The 23,910-nt window shown below is 37.2% G+C and overlaps 1 protein-coding gene across 10 annotated transcripts in view; it reads left to right on the top strand.

The window, feature by feature from the left end:
• Positions 1 to 23,910, top strand: part of SMOC2 (SPARC related modular calcium binding 2) — a 155,740-nt gene that overhangs the window by 54,447 nt on the left and 77,383 nt on the right. For 6 of the 10 annotated variants that reach the window (XM_068939124.1, XM_068939126.1, XM_068939123.1 and 3 more), the window contains 4 exons: positions 9,829 to 9,935; positions 11,058 to 11,157; positions 19,052 to 19,099; positions 23,555 to 23,605. In XM_068939124.1, coding sequence (XP_068795225.1) covers positions 9,829 to 9,935; positions 11,058 to 11,157; positions 19,052 to 19,099; positions 23,555 to 23,605 — 306 coding nt within the window. Of the gene's footprint in view, positions 1 to 9,828; positions 9,936 to 11,057; positions 11,158 to 19,051; positions 19,100 to 23,521; positions 23,606 to 23,910 lie in introns of all 10 variants that reach the window. The other 4 variants (XM_068939119.1, XM_068939118.1, XM_068939117.1 and 1 more) reach the window with 1 other exon arrangement.

Below are 23,910 nucleotides of genomic sequence, written 5' to 3'. Positions count from 1 at the left end.
ACTTTAGGTCATTTCTGGAGAGTCCTATCCATTTCCCTTCTGCTACAATAGGTGGAATTTTTTTTTCGGGATTGCTACCCTGCTCATCCCCCACTACTGAACAAGGCTTTTCCTATGAACTTTGAAAATGTGAACTTGTATTTTTCCTGTTACAGTTTTTGATTAGTTTTAGGCTTTTTAAGCAGTTTCCCACGACAGTAATTAACACCTATAAAATTTTAAAACTGAAGTTTTGATGCTAGGAGGAGATGAGTAGGGTTAAGTTTCTTTTACGCAATTGTGCCTTTTTCCCGTTATTTGAGATGACAACAAGTTTTAGTCCTAGCTAAGTTAGTAGGAGATTTTCTACAGGATCAGTAGAATTTTTCAGAGTACAGAATGTCAAGAGAAACAATGACTAGAGAACAATGACTAGCTTCCCACAACAGCTCGTTTCACAGTTTTACTGATGGCGTGAGGTGAACTGAAACAAGTAGCACTTTACTTCACCTGGGGTCGTTTAAACTTTCTGTAGGCATTTAAGCTCTTTCTATGAATGTTTGCTGAGATTTAGACAACTTCTTAGGAGGAAATTGAAGAGCACGTGCAAGGTCTGTGATTGAATTATGGATATCTGTGGTATTTCCAAAATGGCTACTAGGAATGTTTCGCTTAAGCAGCAAAGCCTCCATCTCCCGTGGAGATGCCCCTCTTAAAGTTAGCTGAGAGGAACTCCTGTTGGCTTTAACTAAAATTTGCCATGAAAGGCATCAGCAAGCATTGTAGGCTAACGCACTTGAACTATCGTTTTTTCTTCTATCTTCTTTTTCTCTTCTTTTTCTTTAAATAAAAATAAAAATATTTGTTCTCTTTCTCAGTTCATTTTTAGTTGCATGCAACTGGCCTATAATTGATGCTCTGGAGACTAATATTCTGAATCCATTAATAAGTGGGTTAGTAATAATATTTGGCATCCTGTCTTTGCGGTCAATGGAAAAACAGGTTTACATGTCCAGTCCTGACAGTGTATCTACCTTCCCTAACCTAGAGTTCTTGGAGCATCCCAGATGAGGTGTTCAGATCTTCCGGCCATACCATTCTTGGCTTCTCTACCAGTGCTTCACTAGAAGAAGACATCTGTAATGGCTGAATAGTTGATACAAATTGTTATCACTATAAAAGTGTAACTGCTAACTTGCATCACATTTCCTTACTTCACTGTCATCACGTAGCGGCAACCTGGGTTTGCAGTACCTTTTGAACTAGTAGTAAAAATACATACTCTGGCTGGCACTCAGAGTATGTATTCAGGCTTTGCAGAGGTGGCCCCAGCTGGGCCTTGTTGCTTCATGAACACACCAATGATAGCCAAAACACACAATAGTAGTATTGTTAGTCTATAACTCAGTAGATCCCCCTTTCTCTATTGGAAACCCTAGATAGCTCATGTTTAGCTTAACTCATTTATGGTATCATAAAGAGCTTGGCTGTTTAAAAATGCCATTCTTTTATGGGCTATCATAGACATAACAAAAGGTACTATCTTCATTCTCAGGATTCACATAAAGAACCGAAGCACATCAAAATATGAGTGGAATTTCCCATAAAGAGGTATTTTACTATTTGCTATTTGCTTTCCTTAAAAGAGAGAAGCATCCAGCATTTCCATTTCATTAAAAGTGAGGCTTAGAGCAGTAATGAGAAGTTACACTCATTTGAATTATTAGCAGAATAAATTAATGACAGAATGAAGCACATGCTGCAGTTAGTAATTAAGGTTCCTTTCTCTCCTTGGATAAACAAGCTGGTGTGATATTCCCTTTGTGGAGATGAAGAAGCACGCCACTGGTCAGTAGTTGTCTTAGGACTTGAATTTTGGGCTCATATATTAGCTGTGGTCCCATAACGCAGGAACCTAAGCATTCTTTGGGAAAATGCTACTGTTGTCTCTTAGCTAAAAAACTGGGTTATAAATGCTGGAAGTGGTCTCTAAATGCACACCTCCTACAGAGGCTGCTCTCAAGCTTAGGTTTGTCTGTGAGCAGGCTGTGAGCAGGCTGTGAGCCCATAATTATGAGCTCAATGTGTTCTTGCAGTGCTCAAGTGAGTCCCTTAGGTTAGCGCATGAGCAGGAACGTTCACTTGGCCAGTACATCCCCTGCCTGGAAGGCAGCCTAGGGGGCTGCTTTTGGAAGGCAGAATATGCTCCTGAGATGTTTAGTTTGGAGGGAGGCAAACGTAGTGAGTAGGTTTAGTTCTGTTCCTAACTGCAATGAGTGAAAGTGGGACTGGATCAAGGTATCAATCTATAAAATAAAGCCAGCACCTTGCATTTCACCTGACGTACTGCAAGCTTGCACAGCTTGCAGATTGAAAGCAAAACAGTTTTCACTTATCCTCTTCACCTCTCTCTTTTTTTTCCCTCATATTTTCTGAGAAAACAGGAAAAAAGAGAGATGAGGGTTTTTTAAAGTCTTTGGGGAAAAAATGAAAATGAGAAAGATGACATACTGAGAAGTGATTTCAGAGTATTTTTGAAAATATGCCTTTTCCTGGGAAAAATTGATTGTTGAGCAGATTTTAATTAAAAAAAAATTTTAGCTAGGCTCTGTCTGCTCCTCTTGCAGACATACTTTTCTCACCCTGGACACTGAAGTTTCAGCTCTAGGCTGATTCTGCATGTTTCTAGAGTGTAGTGTTGGCAAAATCCTGTCAATCTCCAACCTCTGTATGTTTTGTTTCTGAGCCTTCCTTAACTGACTGTTTTGTATCAAGCTATTGTTGGAAGGAGTGTTAATTTAAGAAATAAAATATTCAGCATCTTGATGAACAAAATGTATCTAGCAGAATATAATTTATGTCAGCAGGAGAAGTTGGCCTTTGATTGTGCTTGCTTGTAGGTACTAAATGGGGTGGACAACATTCTAAGTATGTTTGGAGTAATTGTATGTAGTAGTCATATATGTAGTAGTTTTATGTAGCAGTTTATATACGTCCACTGGTAGATGAAAAACAGGTCAATAACACTAAAATATTGTCCAAAATTTGTGTGTGTGTGTGTGTCTGTGTGTAGATTTATGACTTTTAAATACTACATTTCTCTTGATAATATTTCTTCAAGCAGAATTTACTTAAGCCGGACAGAATGTGCAGGAAAAAGGAGTGGAAGAACATTCTTAGGCATGAAAAAAGTACCTTTTTAGTGTCAAATATACCTCCAGTCACTACTCCAATTGTGTGAAAAGTCATCTTTTTAATTTTGTGCAGTCTTTCTTTACATTTCTGTCCATGCAGTGTCACTTTAAGTTTCAGGTTTAATATAAAATGAAAATCTAAAAGCATATGAAGTAGCAACTACTAGTGCTAAAGCAACAATACTGCGCTGAAGACTTAAAACCACAAATAGCTGTAAACCTCATCAAATTTTCAGTGCAAGAGTTACAAATAGGCCCATATTAGACTTCTTCAAACTATTTATCAACTCTGTTCCATTCAGCAGGCCTAGTCTGGTCTTTGGTATATAAGAACATCAAAAAACTAAGGGTGATTTCTGTGGCTTTGTTTTTTCTTGCAAATACTTGATTCAATTCTAGTCACATTGTATCTCTCCAAATGTGACTGTTAGCAAATCAGAGAAATATTATTGTGCCAAGAAGGATTCCAGCACAGCATTCCTTATTTTATCTTAAAGCTTAACTATCTAAATTGCTGGGTGGTTGCAAAACGTAAAAAAACACACTGCCTGCTGCTGTCAGATGCCAATAGAGAAGAGTTTAGACTAAGATTGCTCTGCTTTTTTGTTTGAATTCAGAATGCAGCATTAAAAATAAACAGTGAAAGCGTCAGCCAGCCCTTGTCCCAAAGCAGAAAGTCTTTTTTTTATGGCTGTGTCAGGCTTAATGTCTGCACTGACATCCTTTCTAATCCAAGAGGCTAATGATCTACATCTTTGAAACTGAAACTTTGAGGGCATGTAACTTGTTATGTGTTTGCTATCACTACAGTCTACAGCTCTATGTGCTTCCTTGGTCATGCTCTGCTCTTTGGAATATGCATTGACCTAGCTCAAATGTAGAAAATTTCCATTTTGGGAGTAGTCTGTGGATTTAACCAAACTGAGTCTTGTGCTCTGAATAAAACATTTCTGTGCTAAATGAACTACAAATTACGGCCATTCGATTTTTATCGTATCATTACCAGTTAGCAAAAGGGTATAAGAGGGAGAAAGAACTGCAGCAGTGGAAAGAAAATCTGGTTCATTGTTAGGCCAATTCAGTTAAGCGCTCAAATAGATAGCTAACTTTAAACAGCTTAATGATGCACTAGACACTTCTAAATTTAAGGGCAAGTAAGCTTATATGGGTATTTTGAGGCATAATGGAGGGCCAGTACGGGAAACCTACAGAGAAGCAATAAGAGTTATTTAGATTAGTCCATACCAGGTCTGCTTGTTCAAATCTATACGACATTAGAAAATCTTTCTGTTTAGCATACGAACAGCTAAGCATCTGTGGAAAGCCCTCAAGGGAATGTTTTCTTCAAATGATTAAGTTCAACCACTTCATAAGTGGTTTTAAAAAAATGGTAAATGTTTCTGATCTGTTCAGTGGGATAGTCCATCAATAATAAAATAACTAAATAAACTGTTAAGAGGATTTTATGTGCAAATACATAATAACCCCGTGTCACACACAGTAATCTATTTGAAAGCAAGTGAAGGCTGCTCAGTGTATTGAGATTACAAAAGGTACTTCTATTCTTATTGAAATTATATAGCAAACTAAAAAATACCGGATGGACTAAATCAAAATCTTTACAGTAGATTTATCTTTTTTTTTGGCAAGCTGCTTACTTTTCCATGAGAGAGTCTGGGTTAGATCTCCCTGTGGAGCCCAACAGTTTCTGTAAATTTTATTGTATTAAATGTCAGTTTAGAGATGGTGTTTACACCCTTGATGAGTTTGTGTCATTGTTTTAAAAATAAACTTCTACTTCACAGTAATAAACTTCTCTCTGTATGATATATTATTCAAGGATTAGCCAGCAGAGTTAAAGTTGATGGGTTTTTTTCTTCCAAAGCTCAGTATTTAGGTGCTATACTGTTGGAAACAGTACATAAAATAGACTAGTTCCAAGTCATTCCTGCACTGTTTGTGAGGCTACTTCTGTTTTAAGAGCTTCCTTGTATACTGCAGTTTCCTGTTAGCTTTAGTGCCATTCTAGGAAATACTGTGCTTCTGAATCTGGTTCTAGATTCTGTGGATATGCACCTACATCACTGCACTTAATAAGTGGAAGTCTGTGTTGTTCCAGTTAGAAGCTTAGCACAGCCATAAATACCACCAAATTTTATCTGTGCCAGATACTAGACTCCAGTCCATCTGCTAAGTCATAGAAGTGCAAACAACACACAGGCCAATGTGCTAAAAAACGCAGAGCCCAGTACTGCTCCAGTTTGACAGTAATATTATCCCAGTGAGCTAATCGAGCATACGTTCATGTATCTTCATGCTCAGTTTCTGTGCTAGGAGAACTCTTTCCCAGAAAGCTTCTGGATGTAAGAGTCCATTTACCTGGAAGGAAGGAAGAGCCCATTTTCCTGGAGTAGAGAGATTAGAATCTCACCCCATTAGCCACTGAAGTAATTCAAAATTACAGTTGGGCATACATACCTGCAAAATTATTTTTTCCATTGTCTGAATATAGACAAATAAAGCCTCATTTCAGCTTTCTACAGGTCCTGGAACCAGGCTTTTCACTATGATGTCATACACTGAATTGCTGTTGGAGCCTGCTGGATTGCTTCCCTATTAATACTTAAACTAGAGGAGAAATAAAGTGGGAGTTTAAAAAGAAGAAAAAAAGAAAAGCTTTTCTTCTAGAGCTCAATACATTGCAATGAGACTGACTTATCCCAGTGATGCACAGCATTGCACAGTGCTTTTCCTCTTCCGACACCTTGCAAACTTGGAGTCCGCTCTGATCTTGGGTTGTGTTTCACCAGTGTGATTCCTTTCACTTCAAAAGAGCTATGACTCCTTTGGCCAGGTGCTCTGATGATGGAAATCAAAGCTGTGAGCTGATTCAGTCAACACAGAGCTGTCAGGTAAGTCCCACCATATTTTACTCTCGGTCTTCATTTCAAGATAGATCAGGGGCCCTCCTGATCTAAATCATCCCTGTTGTAGCTAACAAGGAAAGATGAATCTGTGTGTGAGAGATCGCACTGGAATCCCCTTAGACGTCAATACTTCTGTGAGCTTTGTATTAGCAAGCCACTTAGGCCTAGACTTGTCCTACTGATGTGGGGTGCATATATGAATCATCTTCATTAGTTGCAGTTGTGTGAGGTACATAGAGGGGCCCTTAAGCAAGAATTCTGCACTGCTGAGTGCACACTTAGGACTTAGCACAGTTGACCCAGCATTTGGCTTCACTGAGTGAGTATAAGCAATGGACACGTGAATGATTGCTTTCTCTACAAGTTTGAGTCTTTTACTTGACTGAATTTTGTCTGTTAGGAGCTGCAAGGTCTTCCTACATCTGATGGCATGTTTAATATCTGTCTCTTGTGTGAATACTTCTATGTGAGCTCGTGTTTCACACTTTCCTGCTGTTTAAGTTTCTTCTCCTTTCTCAGCTGTTATTTTAGACAAGCTATAGAACATAATTTTCTTGAATTCTTCCTTTCCTCTGGAAAATATGGTTGAAATTAGGCAGTAAACTCAAAAAATACTGTGACTGGAACACACAGGCAGACACTCAGGTGGGATAATCTTACAAACTTATCATCAAAAATATGGTAGCACCTTTTGACTTCAGTGATGTATTTAAAATGAATTTAGCTCTTCTGTATTAGTAATCTAATATTAATTAGTATTTCAAGGAAAAATATCTTTGTATGCCTTCTTTTTATCTTAACAACCATGTTACATTTCTTCTATCAGATTTGGATTGCATCTCTCTTATAGTTCTTACCCTATAGTAATACCTTGATGAAATAAAAAATCAGAACTAGGAATAATATTTTGACTATTCATGGTTTCAGATGCTTAACTTGATAAGAAAACTTCTTACTAAGATTTTTTTTTGACCTAATGAAGGACGTTAATGCCCAACAGCTTTAAAGTGTTTCCATGGTTATAATACAAAACAAGGCTTGAAACCTGAATTTCATTTTCCACTAAATTTGACCACTGGTGTTTTTAAAGAATATTAGATCATCTACAAATAGGATGCCTTTAGAACACAAAGCTGTTTAGAAACAAAGTGGTGGACAATTTGGAGAACTTCTCTTTCTCTCTGGTGTGCTTTTATGATAATTCAAATATTGAAGATATTTTATAAGCCTGCTGGTACTATAGAAGAGACCTAATGTCATGGAATTTATATCACTTTTCCTTTTAGACATTTAAACCACATGTCATTCTAGAAAAACGAGGACAGAGGTCCAACAAAGAAGTGATTTATTTTCAGTTAAAATACTAGCTACATTAAAACCACATGTTATTAAATACTGTGTAACCAAACCATACTCAGAATAAGGCAAATGACACCAAAGGTTGGTTAAAATATTTCTTGTTTCTTTTTCACAAACTTTGGCAGTGCATATACTAACAGATTCTGTGTGAGCTGCACAGTACATAATTGCAATTTTTCTGTGATGAAAATCTAATATTATTAAAGTAGCAACGTACAAATTATTTCAGTCTCTTACTATCTTTCTGATATTTCTGGCTGGTTTAACTTTTCTGTCCAATTTTGGTGGCACTGCATCTCTGTGAAACAGCATAATATGATTGAGTTTATTTAAGTCTGAAACTTATATTTTTCTGTGCAAAACATCTTGTACTTCAGACATTTTACCAACACGAACTCTCTAATAACACTCATAACGCTCCTGTGATATAAGTAAAATCTTATTTTACAGAACAGTAAAGTAATGCACAGAAGTAATGCATACAGATTCAAGATCAAAAGATAAATCACTGTGAAGATTAGAATTAAGGGGGCCCAATTTTATGTTCAGGGCACACATACTGAGGACTGGTTTCTGTCCTCAGTATGCTACACTTTCCACACTAGATGATTGTCTAGGACTTCAAGGGAATTTTTTGTACTAATGTTGCTAGGTAAGTTGTCCAAAGCTTGGTGGAGCTGACCAGTGAAGAATTCATCCTGTACTACAGACAGCTTTTTGCAGTTACACAGAGCTTCCAAGTTGGCTCTGTGCTTATATGGCTAAATGGTAGTGGCACAGAGAGGGTGCTTGGGAGACCAGGAACTTAACTGGCTCAGGCTTAAGTGACAGAGTAGCTTTTGGGGACTGTTAGATGCTGGAGAAATGTCAAGATGCGCTGGTATCAAATGGGAAAATGAAAGTGCTATTACCTTACTCTTCTGATTCTGTTCAATATGCAGCTTACATAGGCTAAAAAATCTGCCCCTATGCTAAGAATTTTCAGTCACCAACCACCACAGCGTCACTGTCTCATAGGTAAATGCTGGACAGTTTTAGCCCTAGAATGCTATCAGCCATTTATTGTCAAACAATCTTTAAATAAAGAGATCAGCAGTAATAATTTTTTCTGCTTGTATGCTTGAGATCATTCTAATCCAGATGTTATGGTCACATCTTGAAATCATTAATGCTACCTTAACCTTGTCTGGTGGTCTCATTTGTCTTGAAATTGCTTAGCTCAAGCAGATCCTGAAATACTAATTCTGCATCAGCAACTTGCTAAAATTTGTAATTACCTTAAACCAAGAAGGTACAACAGGTTATTATATATCTTTTCTCAGTCTTTGGCTGCCTAATCAAAGTATAATATATTAGACAATGGAGACTCTACTGAATTAAAACTGTTCAGTTTGCTACCTTGCCTTAGACAGAGACCAGTACCAAGTAATGTGTGAGACGGTACAAGGAACCACACAGTGGACAAAAAGGTCCGTGAGGTAGGCTTGATTTAAGTCTAAGTCATAAACTGTTCCACACATTTTTAGCATAACATGAATTAAGTATGGAAAAAAATTATTATTCAACTGCCCACTCCCCCAACAAGTCCCTGTGCTGTGAAGAAATTTAATTTAATTTTTTTACCCAGCTGGCAGTGGCACTCATAGTCACAACTGAGATCACTGCCTAACTGAAGTAAACAGTATGCAAACTCGTAGTAGGAAGTACAAGGTTTCTTGGTTTCTACTTTGTCTTTCATGAAAAAGTAGAAAACTGGTCTTACTGCTTCTGCCACCGAGAAGAGTAGCACCGAGAGAATATTGGCAGCTATTACTGTATCAAATCAGCAGGAAAAGCCCCATTTGTTCTGCCATTTTTGGCAGTAGCGAGAGCAGCAAGGCTCTCTCTCTGGGCTCTCCCTCTATTTTGTCTACCAGTTCTGCCGTCCCCTCTGTGCTTCACTTTTTGTGACCTCCTGCCTTTGAGATGGCAAAATTTCGGTTTTATATACACTGCTTGGCAGCATGAGCAAGTTTGGGCAAAACGAAAGAACTCAAAAGTTAAATGGACGGCCAAAAGGTAGGAAGAAGAACAAAGGTATACCAGTGACTGGCATATGATACTCCATAGGAAATGCTATTATCAGGAAGGTGAATTAGGGTGATATTGACCAAAAGCCTGAAAAGCAATTAAGATACAATTATTGTCTTTCATTGATTTTACGTTTAAAAAATAATCCAAGTAACTGCACATTATCACTGATTGTCATTTCCATTCTCTTTATGGCTGTCTCAGAGCCTTCCTCCTTTTTTCTCTTTAGGTTATCACTTAAGTTATCACCTGCCTTTACATTGCATCACCACACTAACTTATCTTCTGCCTTTCTCTAGATGTTTCCAGATGTGTGGCTGAGAGGAAATACACCCAGGAACAAGCTCGCAAGGAATTTCAACAAGTGTTTATCCCAGAATGCAATGACGATGGCACATACAGTCAGGTTGAAAATTTTTGATTCGGTATTTTGCCTATCTAAAAGGTTAGAATTTCTGTGTGTTTGCAGACAATGAAGAAGAATGTAGTGTAATGAAATGTAATTTCAAAATGGAATGTAATTTGTGCTAACACTAAGGTTAAAAAATGGAAGGAAAATTTGTTTTGTGCCAGCTGAGTCCTTGTTCATTTTTCAGAGCTGGCCAGCAAAAGAGCCAAACATTACCATTGTTCATGTGATACACTCCTTATTCTTCTATGCTGAGACAGCTTAATCATTCTTGTATTCCCCTGAATACTCTCATCAGATGCTAAAATGTTTGGAATTTCTGATCTGCTCCTGATCTGAACCAGAAATCTTGTGACAAGAGTCCATATCTTTGTGCTAAAGCATGAATCATACAAGAATCTTCCCTATTCTCAGCTGAATTTCTGTACAAGCATATGACCCCGAGACCAGTTTATGTAGGTTAGATCATAGAATTCAGAAGAGAGACAGTTAAAAGCTTGTTCTTTGATATATATTCTAATTGCAGTTGCTTTCTGCTACCTCATTACTGCATTTAAATTGCAGAAGACAAAAAGAGAATTACAGAGTTGTACGGAAGACAATCTTTCTTAGCTTAAGTGTGGTGAGGGAAATGATATTGGCTCTCAGGAAATATAATGCAATTGATTTCTAAGAGGAATTCCAAGAGTTTCCTTTCTGACAGCTTGGGATATGAATAATGCTGGCGAATGCTGCTGTGTCCTGCTTTTTCAGTGGGTGGAACAATATGTTCTCTATGTGGAAAAAAACTCAAGATTACTTACTTCACGAACAGTTTGTGTGTCCCCTGAGGACCTTCATTGTGAGGTTTTCATAACACCTGCACCTCACTCTTCTGAAATAGGGCATAAGGAACAACATATTTCAATAGTTTTCTCTTCCATTGTAAACTGAAGGACCTACCACACTGTGCTTGGAAGAAGCTCTTCTTTATGCTAAGGAATTATATATTGAACTGAAATTAAGATCCTTCATGGTTTATCGTTCTAGACTTTACCAGTGCGGTTTGTTGGACTAGCCATTTGTACACGTGTCATGAATGTCTCATAGACTGCATGTGGTTCGTATCATTTCTGACAGGTTCAGTGCCATAGTTACACTGGATATTGCTGGTGTGTCACTCCTAACGGTCGACCTATCAGTGGTACTGCTGTGGCCCACAAAACTCCCCGGTGCCCAGGTAAGATTTGTTTGGCCGGCCAGGTTATAACATTATGTCAGGAATAACAGTCAGGTTCATGTGCGTCATCTGATTAGACTTAAGGAAAAAATTCTTCATCAGGAGCATGGTTCAGCACAGGAACAGGTGCCTACAGAAACTGTGGACTCTCTATCCTTGAGGATTTCCAAAACTCAACTGGACGAGGCCCCGAGCAAGTTGATTTAGCTTTGAAGTTAGCCCTGCTCAGTTCTTCAGAGGTCAATTCCAACCTAAATATTTCTGTGATTCTGTGATCCATCTACTTTATTTGTACTATAACCTAGCTATTGAGGAGATTTTCTGCAGTGGTTGTTTGCATGATATTTAGATGTTGGTATATGAAACCATTTAACTGCCTCGCTGAGGTAGTTCTTTCTTTATGTTGTAAGTCTCTTGCTAGAAAACTCATTGCAAAATTTCAAGAGGATTTCACTTTTTAGATATCTTAAGTATTTAGACTATAGAAAAACTCCTACAGCAAATCTGACAAATGGCCAAGTCCAGAAGAGAAATAAAAACAAAATGAAGCACTAAGAACATAATAAAATCATTATCTGTAGAAATTAATTGGCAAATCAAACTCATTACTGTGTGCACTGCCTTTTATCTTTCATCAGGACAATTAACAGGTTCACCTTTTTTAAGGAATTTACCTTATTTAATGGACATTGATAATATATATAATAAATCCCCAGTGTATGAGCTGTTGCCAGAAATACTGTTCACCTTGCTTGATGCCTACAGAATTGCATCCCTTCAACTGCAACAACTCTACAAATGCTTGCGCTGTAGGTATTGTGTTTCTGCTCATGCTGCAAGACCATTCCCTTTCAGAGAGCGGAAGGAACAACTAGTAACTTAAACAAGTTAACATAACATAAACTGTAACATAAACTAAGCTGAAAAAAGGCGTCTGTGCAAAGGCAAAGGTGGATTACCATTGAAAGAGTTCACTTGATCTGCTTCAGTTATTTAAGTACAATACTGACGTTTTTAATAAAGAGATGAAGGAGGAAAGAGACCAGAGAAAAAAATCTCAACAAAGACTATGAAAAGTTAATTCCACCTTTAAGGCCTATCTAGTTTAAACGATTTGCAGAACCTTCCGTGTATTTTGCCCGGGGATAAACCTTAGCTGGAAAGAATAATTCTTCAGTCTAATCGATTTGATACAGTCTAAAATGGGATATATGTTGAAGAGTCACTGTGGCATGACAGTGAATTGTGAAAAGTCATATACAATGTTCACAAGACTTAAAATTCAGAAATATACATTATTTTTAATGTGATTACTGCTTATAACTGGGTCATGGCTTCAGAAGATGCAGATGGTTAGGACAGCGTTTATATGCTTCAACGTACTCTTAAACAGAGGTGTTTCTGCACATTCACAACCAGGGCTTCTTTGAAAGTGTGCCTTCAAGCGTGCTTTACAACACAATATCAATTTGTGTCGTAAAGCTTTGTAGCCTCCTCAGTTTCACCTACATCAGTAAAGAAAGGATTATGTGTATGCTAGACTGTGTCACAATGTGTGACATCATTATTTTTAGGGGTCAAAATTTTGCTGAATTAGTTACTGCACACTCACTTAATTTTGTGTATTTGGTATCAAGGAGAAGCTGCAGTGTAGTTTCAGGTTGATTAATAGATTCACAGAAGAACTAATCTACCTCTGCAGGTACCAAGCCTTGATTCCCCTCAGAGGTATATTCATGTGCCTAGCAGATAAGCTGCCAAATTGCTTCAGTATTTTTTGGAGGCTTGGGAGAGGAAGTTAGTTTTACAGAAATGCCAGGGAGAAGGGGATGATAGCATTCTATTTTAATTTTGTAGTTCAGTGATAAAAAGACTGCTCTTAGGCCCAAGTGAGTATGCAGAACCTGATTCTGCTGCACGGAAGGCCAAGGATAGTTCTCCAGTTGCCATTAGATCCTTTAGGACTGGCTCTGCAGAATTCTTTCTCTGCTTGTGTTGGCACTCTTATGTTTGCTACTCACCACTTCTTTGTCCCTTAGGAAAGAATTCCAGCTACAGCAGAATTCAGAAATCAACTTGAAGTGCTAGGGGATTTCGCAGTTGTAGTGGATAAGGACTCAGTCTTGACGAGGTCTGGAAAAACCTTTTCACTCAGTTGAGAGGACAGCTACAGATTTTCTCAGAAAGTTACATAGCATAATAAGGCAAAACTTTGTGCTTACACTGCAGACTTAGAGCCTGAAGCAGAATTGCACCTCTCTCCCATTTCCCAGTATATGTTCAGAATTGCCATCTGTTTAGTATAACAAAGTTTTTTCTTTTTTTACCCCAGCAGGACTGTTGATTTTTTCCAGAACATCACTGATTCACTTTTATACTTTTTTTAGCACCACTATGCACAGGAATTTCAGTCAAAAAATTAGTAGGTATACTGAAGTTGAATAGATGTGCTCCTATCTTAAGTAGCATTTGTGATATTCCATTATTTCTCAGTCTATTGTCCCTAGGCATCTAATGCATTTTTTGTGGTTGCTAACCTCTTTGCAGGCATTGTCTTGCTATTTCTTGACATTACAAGCAGATCCCTTGTAGTAATGGCATCCTGACAGCTGCATTTTTATGTAGTCCTCTCTTGCTTCTGTGTGTTCTGCAGGAGTAGTGTTGTAGTTATTTCAAAGAGGTTTATGTATATATACCAGACTTTTTCTCCTACCATCACTTTTTGCCAGCTTTTTCCCTTAAGAGTAGAACCCGTGCAGACCATCAAGATGTCAGGTAGAGTCAGTTGTGAACATCCTTTTGAGATGATTTTCTCTTAGGAAATGTGGTAGCATAGAATGTGTGAAAAACTCCCTTTTTAATAAAATTTTTCAGTGTTTTCAGTTCCAGGCTAGTTCTGCAGCAACATCTTGTAAGGTGTGAAAACATACCTAATCAACTGAGCTCTTCCTAAATTATGGGATAATTTCTTGCCTTTCATTTTCTCCCAGCAGAACTTCCTTCGGCTTGGGTGAATGTCCAGAAATAGGAGAGAAGAGCATGGCAGCCTGAAAGAACTTTGATTTTAATAAAAGAAAAATGGAGTAAAATTGAGAATGGGCAGTTAGAAATTTGGTTTCCTGTTTTTCTTCCCTATCCATGTTTCATATTCACTATGTGATTTGGATAGGTCGCATAACTTTATCTAAACATTAATATTCCTTATCTGCTTAACACGATTCTCCCTAAAGCTATCTCAGATCCTGTAATAGAAAATACATTTTTTATGTGTCTGTAATATCTGTATGAGCAATTAAGTGCTCACTATGTTATTTTGGTTACTCTTATTATTTTGCTAGACACAAAAGATGTGGAAGGATGCAGGTTCTAAAGCAGCATTAAAAAATGCAGGACTCTTTCCAGCTGCTTAATGTAAAACCTTCCATTTAATTACTGCATCCTTACCTGAAAAGCTCTTCATCCATCCTCCCCAGTCCTTCCCACACCAGCACTTGGTACTGCAAAACACACGTGATAAATCTCAGAATGCCATTCCACTCCACGAAAATAATCTCCACTGTTCCAGGAGCAGTGGTGAGGAGGAGTGTAAATCAAACACATTCCCATGACAGCATTAAAAAGAAAGCTCCTTAAAAATGATGAATGTCCCCCAATCCTTTCACTAAAGAACACCAGACGTAAAATAGACATTTTTACAGCTCTCCATCTCTGTTATCAGCACTGCAGGGAACTGCAGAAATTCCAGTCCCAGAGTCCTGGGAAATGGGTCAGAAATTGAGAAGCAGGTGTTAAATTGTCACTGTAAAATAAAATATTCTCCTATTGCAGGATTTGTGTGCCATTTTAACTCTTCTGGGCTTCTAGCTTAGGATGCCAGTGAGGTTGCAGAGGGATAGCGACATGTTTTATTGTTCTTTGAGGCTAGTTTGCTACCTCACATTTAAGATGCCATCATCGTCTCTTAAGGCAAAAATATGAATACCTTTAAGAATTTAGAATTCTTCCCTCCTATGTAATATCATCATCAGATAATATAGTGAAAATGAACATATATTTCAGAAAGCAATGCTCTTTTTTGAGCTTACGTTATATTACTTTTGTTAGCTGAGAAAAATTTCCATCCTTGAATTACCTGGTTCTTCTGTCACTGTACATAGTACTTTCCCTATACATACACACTCATACAAACGCATGTGCAAAATACAGAACAACATGGGAAGTTTATGTTCCTTTCACTTGTTCTCTGCATTCAATAATTTCTTGACAAGTATTCCTTAGCAGGAGATCCAAAGTCATTATCTAAAACAGATAATAATAAGAATTCCCTTTCTCCTTTACAGCACAAAATATGTGATCAGAACTACAGAAAATATATATGCTAAAATCATAAACCACAAAAATCACCTCACATTGCCTGAAAGACTTACTATGCCTCAGAAGTTATTTGACTGAAAATGGGCTGAATTGTGGGTTTTGTAATAAACTAAGGCATGAATATTTCTATCATTTAAAAAAATTCATCAGAATCAGTAATGGATGGATAGCTAAGCAAATGGAGGAGATAAGTATATATGAAATAGAATGGTACTAAATTATTCTTGTTAAAGTAAGGCTGCTGAATCTAACATCCCTCCTTGCCCTCTCCGCTAACATCAATATATTTACGTGGTGATTTGCTTGCTTATACTGCATTAAAAACTTGAAGGCTTTGTATTGCCTAACTTTTTGAAAAGTTATATGCTGTGATTTCTGCTTGTTGCCTGACTGAAAACGTGAGCACTTCTGTCGTGAGTATTGAAGATATAATTCCCTAAATACTTCCATATGCAACTTCCTATAACCATTTTTGCTAGAAGTACTTCTAACTCGAATATATTCAGAAAATGGTAGGAAAAAACAATGTAAGTTTACTAACATCCTCCCCAAATCAGAGTGAATACCAAAACAAAATTTCTGCCAATATTTATATATATATAAATTTAAAATCTCAAGTGAAAGTATGTGAAGGGCAGTGATTTCACTTTTTAGCAAGTTCTGTGACTGTTTTCTTTAGCTTCCCAAGTATATTTAAAAAGTTAAGGTCAGCCTAGGGAACCTAATTTCCCAGCCTTCATATAATTTCATAGTGAAATTAATTTCACTATGCTATAATTAGCCTTTATGAATGCCGACCCATCAGTTCTCCTTCAAAATTTGGGTAAAAGAAAGTAAAGCATAGAAAAAAGTTCAATTTTCCTGATTGTACATCAATATCATGAAGTCATTATTTCTCACCATGTAGCATACAGATGGAGTAATCTGAAGGCATCTTGATGTTAATGAAATCTCGAAAGGCTTTTCCGCTTTTGGTCTAGAATGTGGACTACTATGTAGATTTCACAAATACTTTAAATTGCTTAGATATGAACTCAGTTTTCCATTCCATTTATAATGCTAGTTCTGAGTGTATATAAAGAACAGACAGGGAACACGTCTCACTTAAACTAAGGCTTCACTTTTTCACTCTTTGTAGTGCGAGGGGGCTATCAGTGGGCATTCATCACACACATCCCCACGTGAGGACCTCTTTTTTACTGACTAATTAGTGTAAATCACTTTAGTGTGGTTGTGAGTTAGACCTAAAACCTCTAGAATTTTAAGAGAATTTGTAATTACACCCTTATGCATCAAAATTAATTTGAGAAACTACACAAAATTAATTTGAGAAACTACATAGTTGTAGTTTCCATCTGGATGTAGCTGGATGAAATCTGAGGAAAGATTTGCATCACTTGTCTATAGTGCAATTAGAAAAGTCTATAATTTCGTACACAGTACTTCCTATACCTGGAACATCTTATCTGAATTCAAGATGGGCTTCTTATCAGATGCAAGCCAGCCCCCTAAAAGCTCAGATCTTCTGACTTAACTAGCACGAATACAAGAATCTGCCTCCTCTTCAGGTTGAACTTCAGGGCTTAGTGTTCTAGTCTGCTCATAGCAAGCTATCCCAAGCACCTTTGGATATACTTCCTATGATGATAATGCCTTTTTTTCATATCTGAACTAATACTGATGCAACTGTTACTAAGTATATTGAATTTCTGCTGATTCAAAGATGATGCAAGAAAAATACACTACCACAAAAGAGAAAACAAGTCCAGACTAAAATGTGTTCGATATGAATGTATAAAAACTGCATTAAAAGCCGAACCCATCAGAAGGTAATGTCAGCTTGGTTTCATGGTCACGTATTCTTTTATGGAGGCTTTTGAATATGCCTGCCAGATCTGTTATGATAGCTGCTTTTTCTCTGGCAAACTTCCTTGTGTAAATTTCATGCTGAAGTAACCATCAGTTCAACATGGTGAATAAGGCTTTGACGTAGTAAGTTCTCTTATTTAAATGCTTATTTTAGAACAAATTTATTATGCTGCATTTTTTTTTATTTCTAATGAATTTAGTTCTCTCAAAGGGAAATAAATTAAGGCAATTAAGGCAACAAATCATTTCACACACTACCAGCGAGCTGTCAGATGGCAATGTTTTTTCATTACTCCAGGTGTATGCAAGAAGAACTGTGGCAAGAATTTATAGCCATTATACTTTTCAATTTTTGATCACGTATTTGGCTATTCAGAGAGAAAAATACGACATTTAAAGGTTTTTTTTTTTTTTTTTAATACAGCAGAGACAGATGTGTCAATAAGAAATGGCTAGGAGTTAGGATCATACAAATGATTGTAAGAATGTGACATAAGTGAAACATAAGACAGTGTTTCTATTTTAAACCCTGAGGACAACTATCTGTTGTAAAAACTTTCAAGAAAATCTGTGAATTCTCCATGTCTTGATAATTTCAAATCAAGACTGGATGCTGTGTTGGGCTGGAGTCCAGGCTGGTAGAATAAGCTGTTAAATCTTCTGCAAACTTCATAACTCCTTTTCCTACTACTATTGTTTTCTTTCCTAAGGATTACAGCTCTGTGGACCTCTCCTACAACCATCTCAGGCTCAGACTGTTAAGGCCTGTCGCTGTTTCCTCTGACACACACAGAATCCCTAATTTCCTGGCATTACAGCCCTAGAAAATATGCTCTTGTCAAGTTAGTAGACATAGCGCGAGAACATGTGCTATGTAATGGCCTGTGAGAAAAAAAGAGGTCAGAAGAAATCTACTTTTGCTTCTTCCAGCCCTAGAATTTGTGTACAACTATACAGCTGTCTAGCTCAGTTCACAATCCTTTTCAGTAATCACAGTATTAGAAAGCTACAGTTCCAGATGTACTGTCTGTGCTAGAAACTCCAGCATGGACTTTCCATGCATGTACAGGAGAGTTACTGTTAGCATTTGTTCTTGCCACAGTGTAAAGTCTCTTCAAAGAGGATGGTTGTTTTGGCATATCCTAAAGACATTCAAGCTTTTGATTCACTGAATATCCTCTGCAAGTTAATTCCGTAACTAACCTAGGACTGGGCAAGAGACTCAAGAAACCTTACAGAGCACTTGAGGTGGATGGGCAAGACTGCGTGTGTAGGAAAGGAGCTGTCCTGCACGAGAAACTGCAAATGAATAGGGTTTCACACCGTGCCAGGACGATGCACGTGGTTGTAGAATGTGACATCTGTGTGTCTGCTTGGAAGGGACACTGAGACTGCGCAGCACATGAGCATGTTCTTGTGCTTGTATTTATGTAGTGTTTAATGTCATCTCTTTCTCTGATTAATAAAATTATCAATGGTCAATGATTTGAGGATGCACAAATGCAGATATCAGGCCAAGCTAAAGTCTTTAGCTTGCAAAAGAAGAATTATCTGATATTTATTGCTGTTCAAAACTGAACTATGTTACTTAGAAAACACATTAATAATGAAAACAGTATTTTTTCTGGTTAATTCCTTTTTCCAATTGCAGGTTCTGTAAGTGAGAAGTTGCCACAGCGAGAAGGTGCAGGAAAAACAGGTAAATATCTTAAAATGCCTTTAAATAGAAACTAAAATAGCTATGGGATATAACACTTTCATTTCCCATAGTTTTAAAATATCTATCTATCTATCAATCTATCTGTATAATGTGTGATACATGCATATATTTATATATATATATATACACGCACATATATATACACACATATATATGTACATGCACACATGCTACCATTTTATGTGGGCATTGAAGGTATTTAGTAAGCTTTGGGGTATAAATGTATGTATACATGTATGTGTATATTTGTCTATATATGCATACACATTATATTTTTCTAGTCTCAGCTCTACAGACTTTACTGTCCTGAGCTGGTGGGAAAATAATTTTTCTTCCCATAGCTATTCTCTGAACTCTTCTCCCTTATTATTTTCTTGCCCTAGAGGACTGATTATTCTGTCTCTTTGATAAAGTCAGCATTCTGGAGTCCCAAAATCCCAGGAACTGGCGTCATCACTTTATCTCCATAGCAACTGATGCTTGAGTTATCTTGGATATAGCACTTCATTCTCTATTGTGATTAATTCAAATAGTGGCTTACATTCATGGCCGAATGATTATTGTTTTTAGAGGCAGATCATGGTATATATCATGTCATCAGGGCAAAATCTAATGTGACTCCAACATGGCTGGTGGATTTAAATGAAGAAGATATTTGTATTCTAAACCAAATGAAAGTTCTCACCCTCTAACCCCTTAAATAAACTTTAAAGTCAGCTGAAAGTAATACAGGAAATATTGTTGTCAGTTACACTGGGCTAAATTAATTTTAATGAAGTTACTCATATTTCTTCTAATGATAATGAATATCCAGTTTGATCCACTTAAAATGTAAGTAATACAATTTTCACAGGAACTTTTGCAGCATTATAATATACCTAACTTTTAAATAAATTATTGTGCTCTTAGGTTAAGAAAATCAATATCTCTTTAAAGGCTAATAATGACAAGGTATTTTAATAATTGGTGGAAAATCTTTCCTTCATGTATTTCCAGACAAATTGTGGGCTCTAGTAACCTTAATTTCCCATTATTTTCTGGGAAAATTTCCTTTAGGTCAGGAATTTCATTTTTGGCTTTGAACTATGTGAACTATCTCATATATAAAACTTATCTAGATCTTGGAATTCTTTATTTTTGTCTGTGATCGTGAGGGCCAAGTTGCTGAAGCCTGAATGAATGAACAATCATAGAACAATAGGCTTAAATGAACATAATTTATCATTTTTCCCTCCTCATCATGTATATTTACATCTAAAATGATACAGTTGCATTTTACTCATGCCTTCTTTTTACTCTCCAGCACAAACCAGCTGTACAAAGGACAGCTGTCCTGTTCCCAGGTGGTTCTTGGCTCTTCTCAGATGCTGCTTACTTTCTCTCCCCACCCTTCCAACCAGTCACTGCCTTATGCTTTAAATAAAGTAACATTGTTAAAGACATCACAGTGTCTTTAGAGACCATCACAGAGTTCTGAATCAGATCAACTGTCTGAGTTAAAGATCTGTGCTTTGGCTTCACAATTAGCACAGCAGAAATATTTTATAGTTCAGTAATACAAGAGCTTGAAAGGCCATGGCAGTAATTTTTGGAGTAACCATAAATTTAGCATGCTACCCTCCTTACCTTGTCATCCCTCTATGTGGCTCTTATGGACTAGTCGGAGGTACTTGGATGGGTGTAGCTGCTAGTATTGTAATCGAGCAAGCTTAGTCAGGCTCATGACATTCTCCGCACTGCAGAGGACATGCTCCAGGGATTCAAGTCTGGTCTTGAAGACTGTCCTCAACAGGCAGAATAAATGGGCCTGAGAGTCTCTTCTGCCAAGACGTCCTGCGTGGGCTCACAAGAGAAGAGGACCTCACAGGCCATATCCGTTGCAGTTCTGCAGCTTGCTTTCTCTGGGTACTTTAACACTGAAAGGAAATTTCCAGATGCAGGTTTTGGAGATCAAGAGCTGTATTTGCATGTTTGCAGGTTTGCATATTGAACTGAACAGGATCAAAGCTCAAAGGACATTTCCTAGTGTATCTTCCCTCAGACCCCACAGTTCCCTCCTTTTGCCAGGGAATATGTTTGGATTGTTTGAAAAGCACAGGTATCTGAGACAAGGTTACATTGACTTTTCTATGATTCGTAGCTGACTACATGCCTGAAAACTTCTTGGTAACTGAACTTTAGTAGCAGAATGGTCTCTGTTCACATGTGAGCACGTATGCACTGGTATACATGGGCCAGCCAAGAAGTCTTACAAGGATAACACATGACGTACCTAATTAACGTGAAGATTCTCTGAACTGCTCTGGAATTCTACAGTTGTTATTCTGTATCGAATTTTCTTAAGAACAGTGAAGTGTTACATATCTTTTCATTCTGAAAACAAAAAGCTTTTTTTTGAAAAGAGATAGACCTGACAGAATGCAAATAGAAAATTAAAGGGGTTGTCCTCCCTCAGATTAAGGGTAATTCAGGAGCTTTTGCAGCTCCTCCAGTTCTGGATTGTAGTTAATATCTTTTGGATTATGTTTGATTCAAGACCTGAGACCTGTTTTATGGCTCCCATTTCAGGCATCTAAGGGATTTTTCTTTTCTTTAATATTTTGATATCCTGTATCTTAGATGCTTCTTGAACACTGTTGTTTGTCAACAGGATAATTTTGATTGGGCTGATCTCTCAAATTGCAGTATTATAGCTGAATTTTAGGTAATAACAAGAGACCAAATGTGGCACAAACTGAAAGTGTGTACAGAAAGATGATTAGAAAAATGTCTCTTAAACTCAAAACTGAGTTTGTGGCAGGGCTCTTGATAATCTATGCCTACCCTAGACTACCCTCTATAAATTTGCAAGTTTTCTGAGTCACTGATGACCTAAATGTATGTTTTGATTCTTAGTTCACTGGGATACTTGATGGCCTCTCTGAAATTAATCAATGGTCTTATTCCACCACCTAGACTACAAAAATGCCATCAAAACTAATGCGAAGTAACAGTTTATTATGTCATTGGAGAAAAGTATCTTGTCATTGCATGAACTTGAAGAAGCAACATTCTTAAGGAAAGTCTCCTTATGTTTGGGTAAAAACATTTTGCCATGAAAATAAATTTCTACTGCTGCTGCTTTGCTTTTGTGAAAAGCATGGAGGTTAGTGTTCCATGACTGTAAATTTGAAGTTTACCTGGTATCAGATTTACTTGGTATCTGTATTTCCTATGAATTAGGTTGTGGCCTTCAAATGAGAAGGACAGAGTGCTTCCAAATCTTTCACATGATCTTCATGAAGACAATACAGATTTGGAAACACTATGATAGTGACAACAAAGAGAACAGGAGATGGCTGTTCTGAGTTGCAGTAGAAAGGAGAAACTAAAACAGATAACATGTTACCCTTAAAACTGCTGCTTACAGTTACCATAGCAGAACTATGTGCAAGAGGAAGCTTCACGCTATCATTTCTTTCTAGCTTCTGTGTAAATGTCAGGAAAACAATCTGGAAACTACGTTGCTCTGAGACCTAGTTGTGAGACTGCAAGAAATACTAACGAAAGGCATGGAAGATGCTATTTGCTGCAGGGCACCTTGCTCTCTTCCACAGGAAACAGCAGCAGCTGGAAGATATCTACTATCAAGGCCTACTAAATCCTGTTTATTCAATATCTGAAATCATTTTAAATAAAGAAAACATAATACAGTAAAGATGGGTCTTTGGGTACCGCTCTTTCTCAAAGATCGCTAACTCAAATCATTTTTTCATATTGAAATTTTCTTTTCCAGCACTGCTTCCACTATATTTTACTGAATTTAAAATTATTCATGTACTCTTATCATTTCTGATAAATTTTCCTCCCTCTTGTCTTGCAGTAATGGTTGATTGTGAACGGATGGAGATGGCTGAAGGAAGGATAAGAACAATGCAAACAATTTTTGATTCATTAATCTATGAATCTTGCTTATAAAATCAACTTGCCTCTTAGACAGATTCTGCTGTACCTTTCATTTTAAGGTGTCAACATGTCTGCAACCACTCATTCATCCTAGGCTGCTTTTACCTTGACAGGGCTTACTCCTGATACGCTTTTATGCAATTGGTTTTTAGAAACGTTGATCTGATCAGTTAACAGTTTATAGGAGTCAATGTGCATCATTAAAAATGAAGGAGTACTATCTGGGTAGCGACCTGATCACTTCATATCTCATCAAAGACCCTGTAATGAGTTCACCAGTCATAACCTTTAAAGCCATTCATCTATAGTATGTAGTTCATAGGTGTAATATATCTATACTTTACAGTACATATTAATGATACTTAAATTACTGTTTATTTACCGGCCGGGGCTATGTGCAAATCGTTAGTATCAATCACGTATGTACACTTATTTAGCTTACTCTCATAATTGTAGTCTCCTTGCAAATCTTTTCCATTCTGAATTCAGATGATGCCTCAGCTCCCGCGCTGGAGACTCAGCCTCAAGGCGATGAAGAAGGTGAGCATCCATAGGAATTGAAATAGAACAATATTTAACTATGTACGAGGGACCATATATCACAGCACCAAATGCTACCTTAGATCAGGGTAGTGAAATTTAAAGTTGAACATAGAAATTGAAAGTTGCTGTGCCTTTACTTACAAATAATAAATTTCATGTGATAGTTTTGAGGTGATATTATAACTATAGAAGCTTATAGTAGCAAATTGATTGTCACTTCTAAAGGTAGAGACAGTTTTTATGTTTGAGCCACAGTAAAAATTAAGACTATATGGCCAAATAAGAAAGTTAAAAGGTAAATT

The sequence above is a fragment of the Struthio camelus genome, chromosome 3, assembly GCF_040807025.1.
Source record: "Struthio camelus isolate bStrCam1 chromosome 3, bStrCam1.hap1, whole genome shotgun sequence".
In the NCBI taxonomy this organism is placed as follows: domain Eukaryota; kingdom Metazoa; phylum Chordata; class Aves; order Struthioniformes; family Struthionidae; genus Struthio; species Struthio camelus.
Note: the sequence above shows the minus strand (reverse complement) of the source record. Positions and strands in the feature narration are given on the sequence as shown.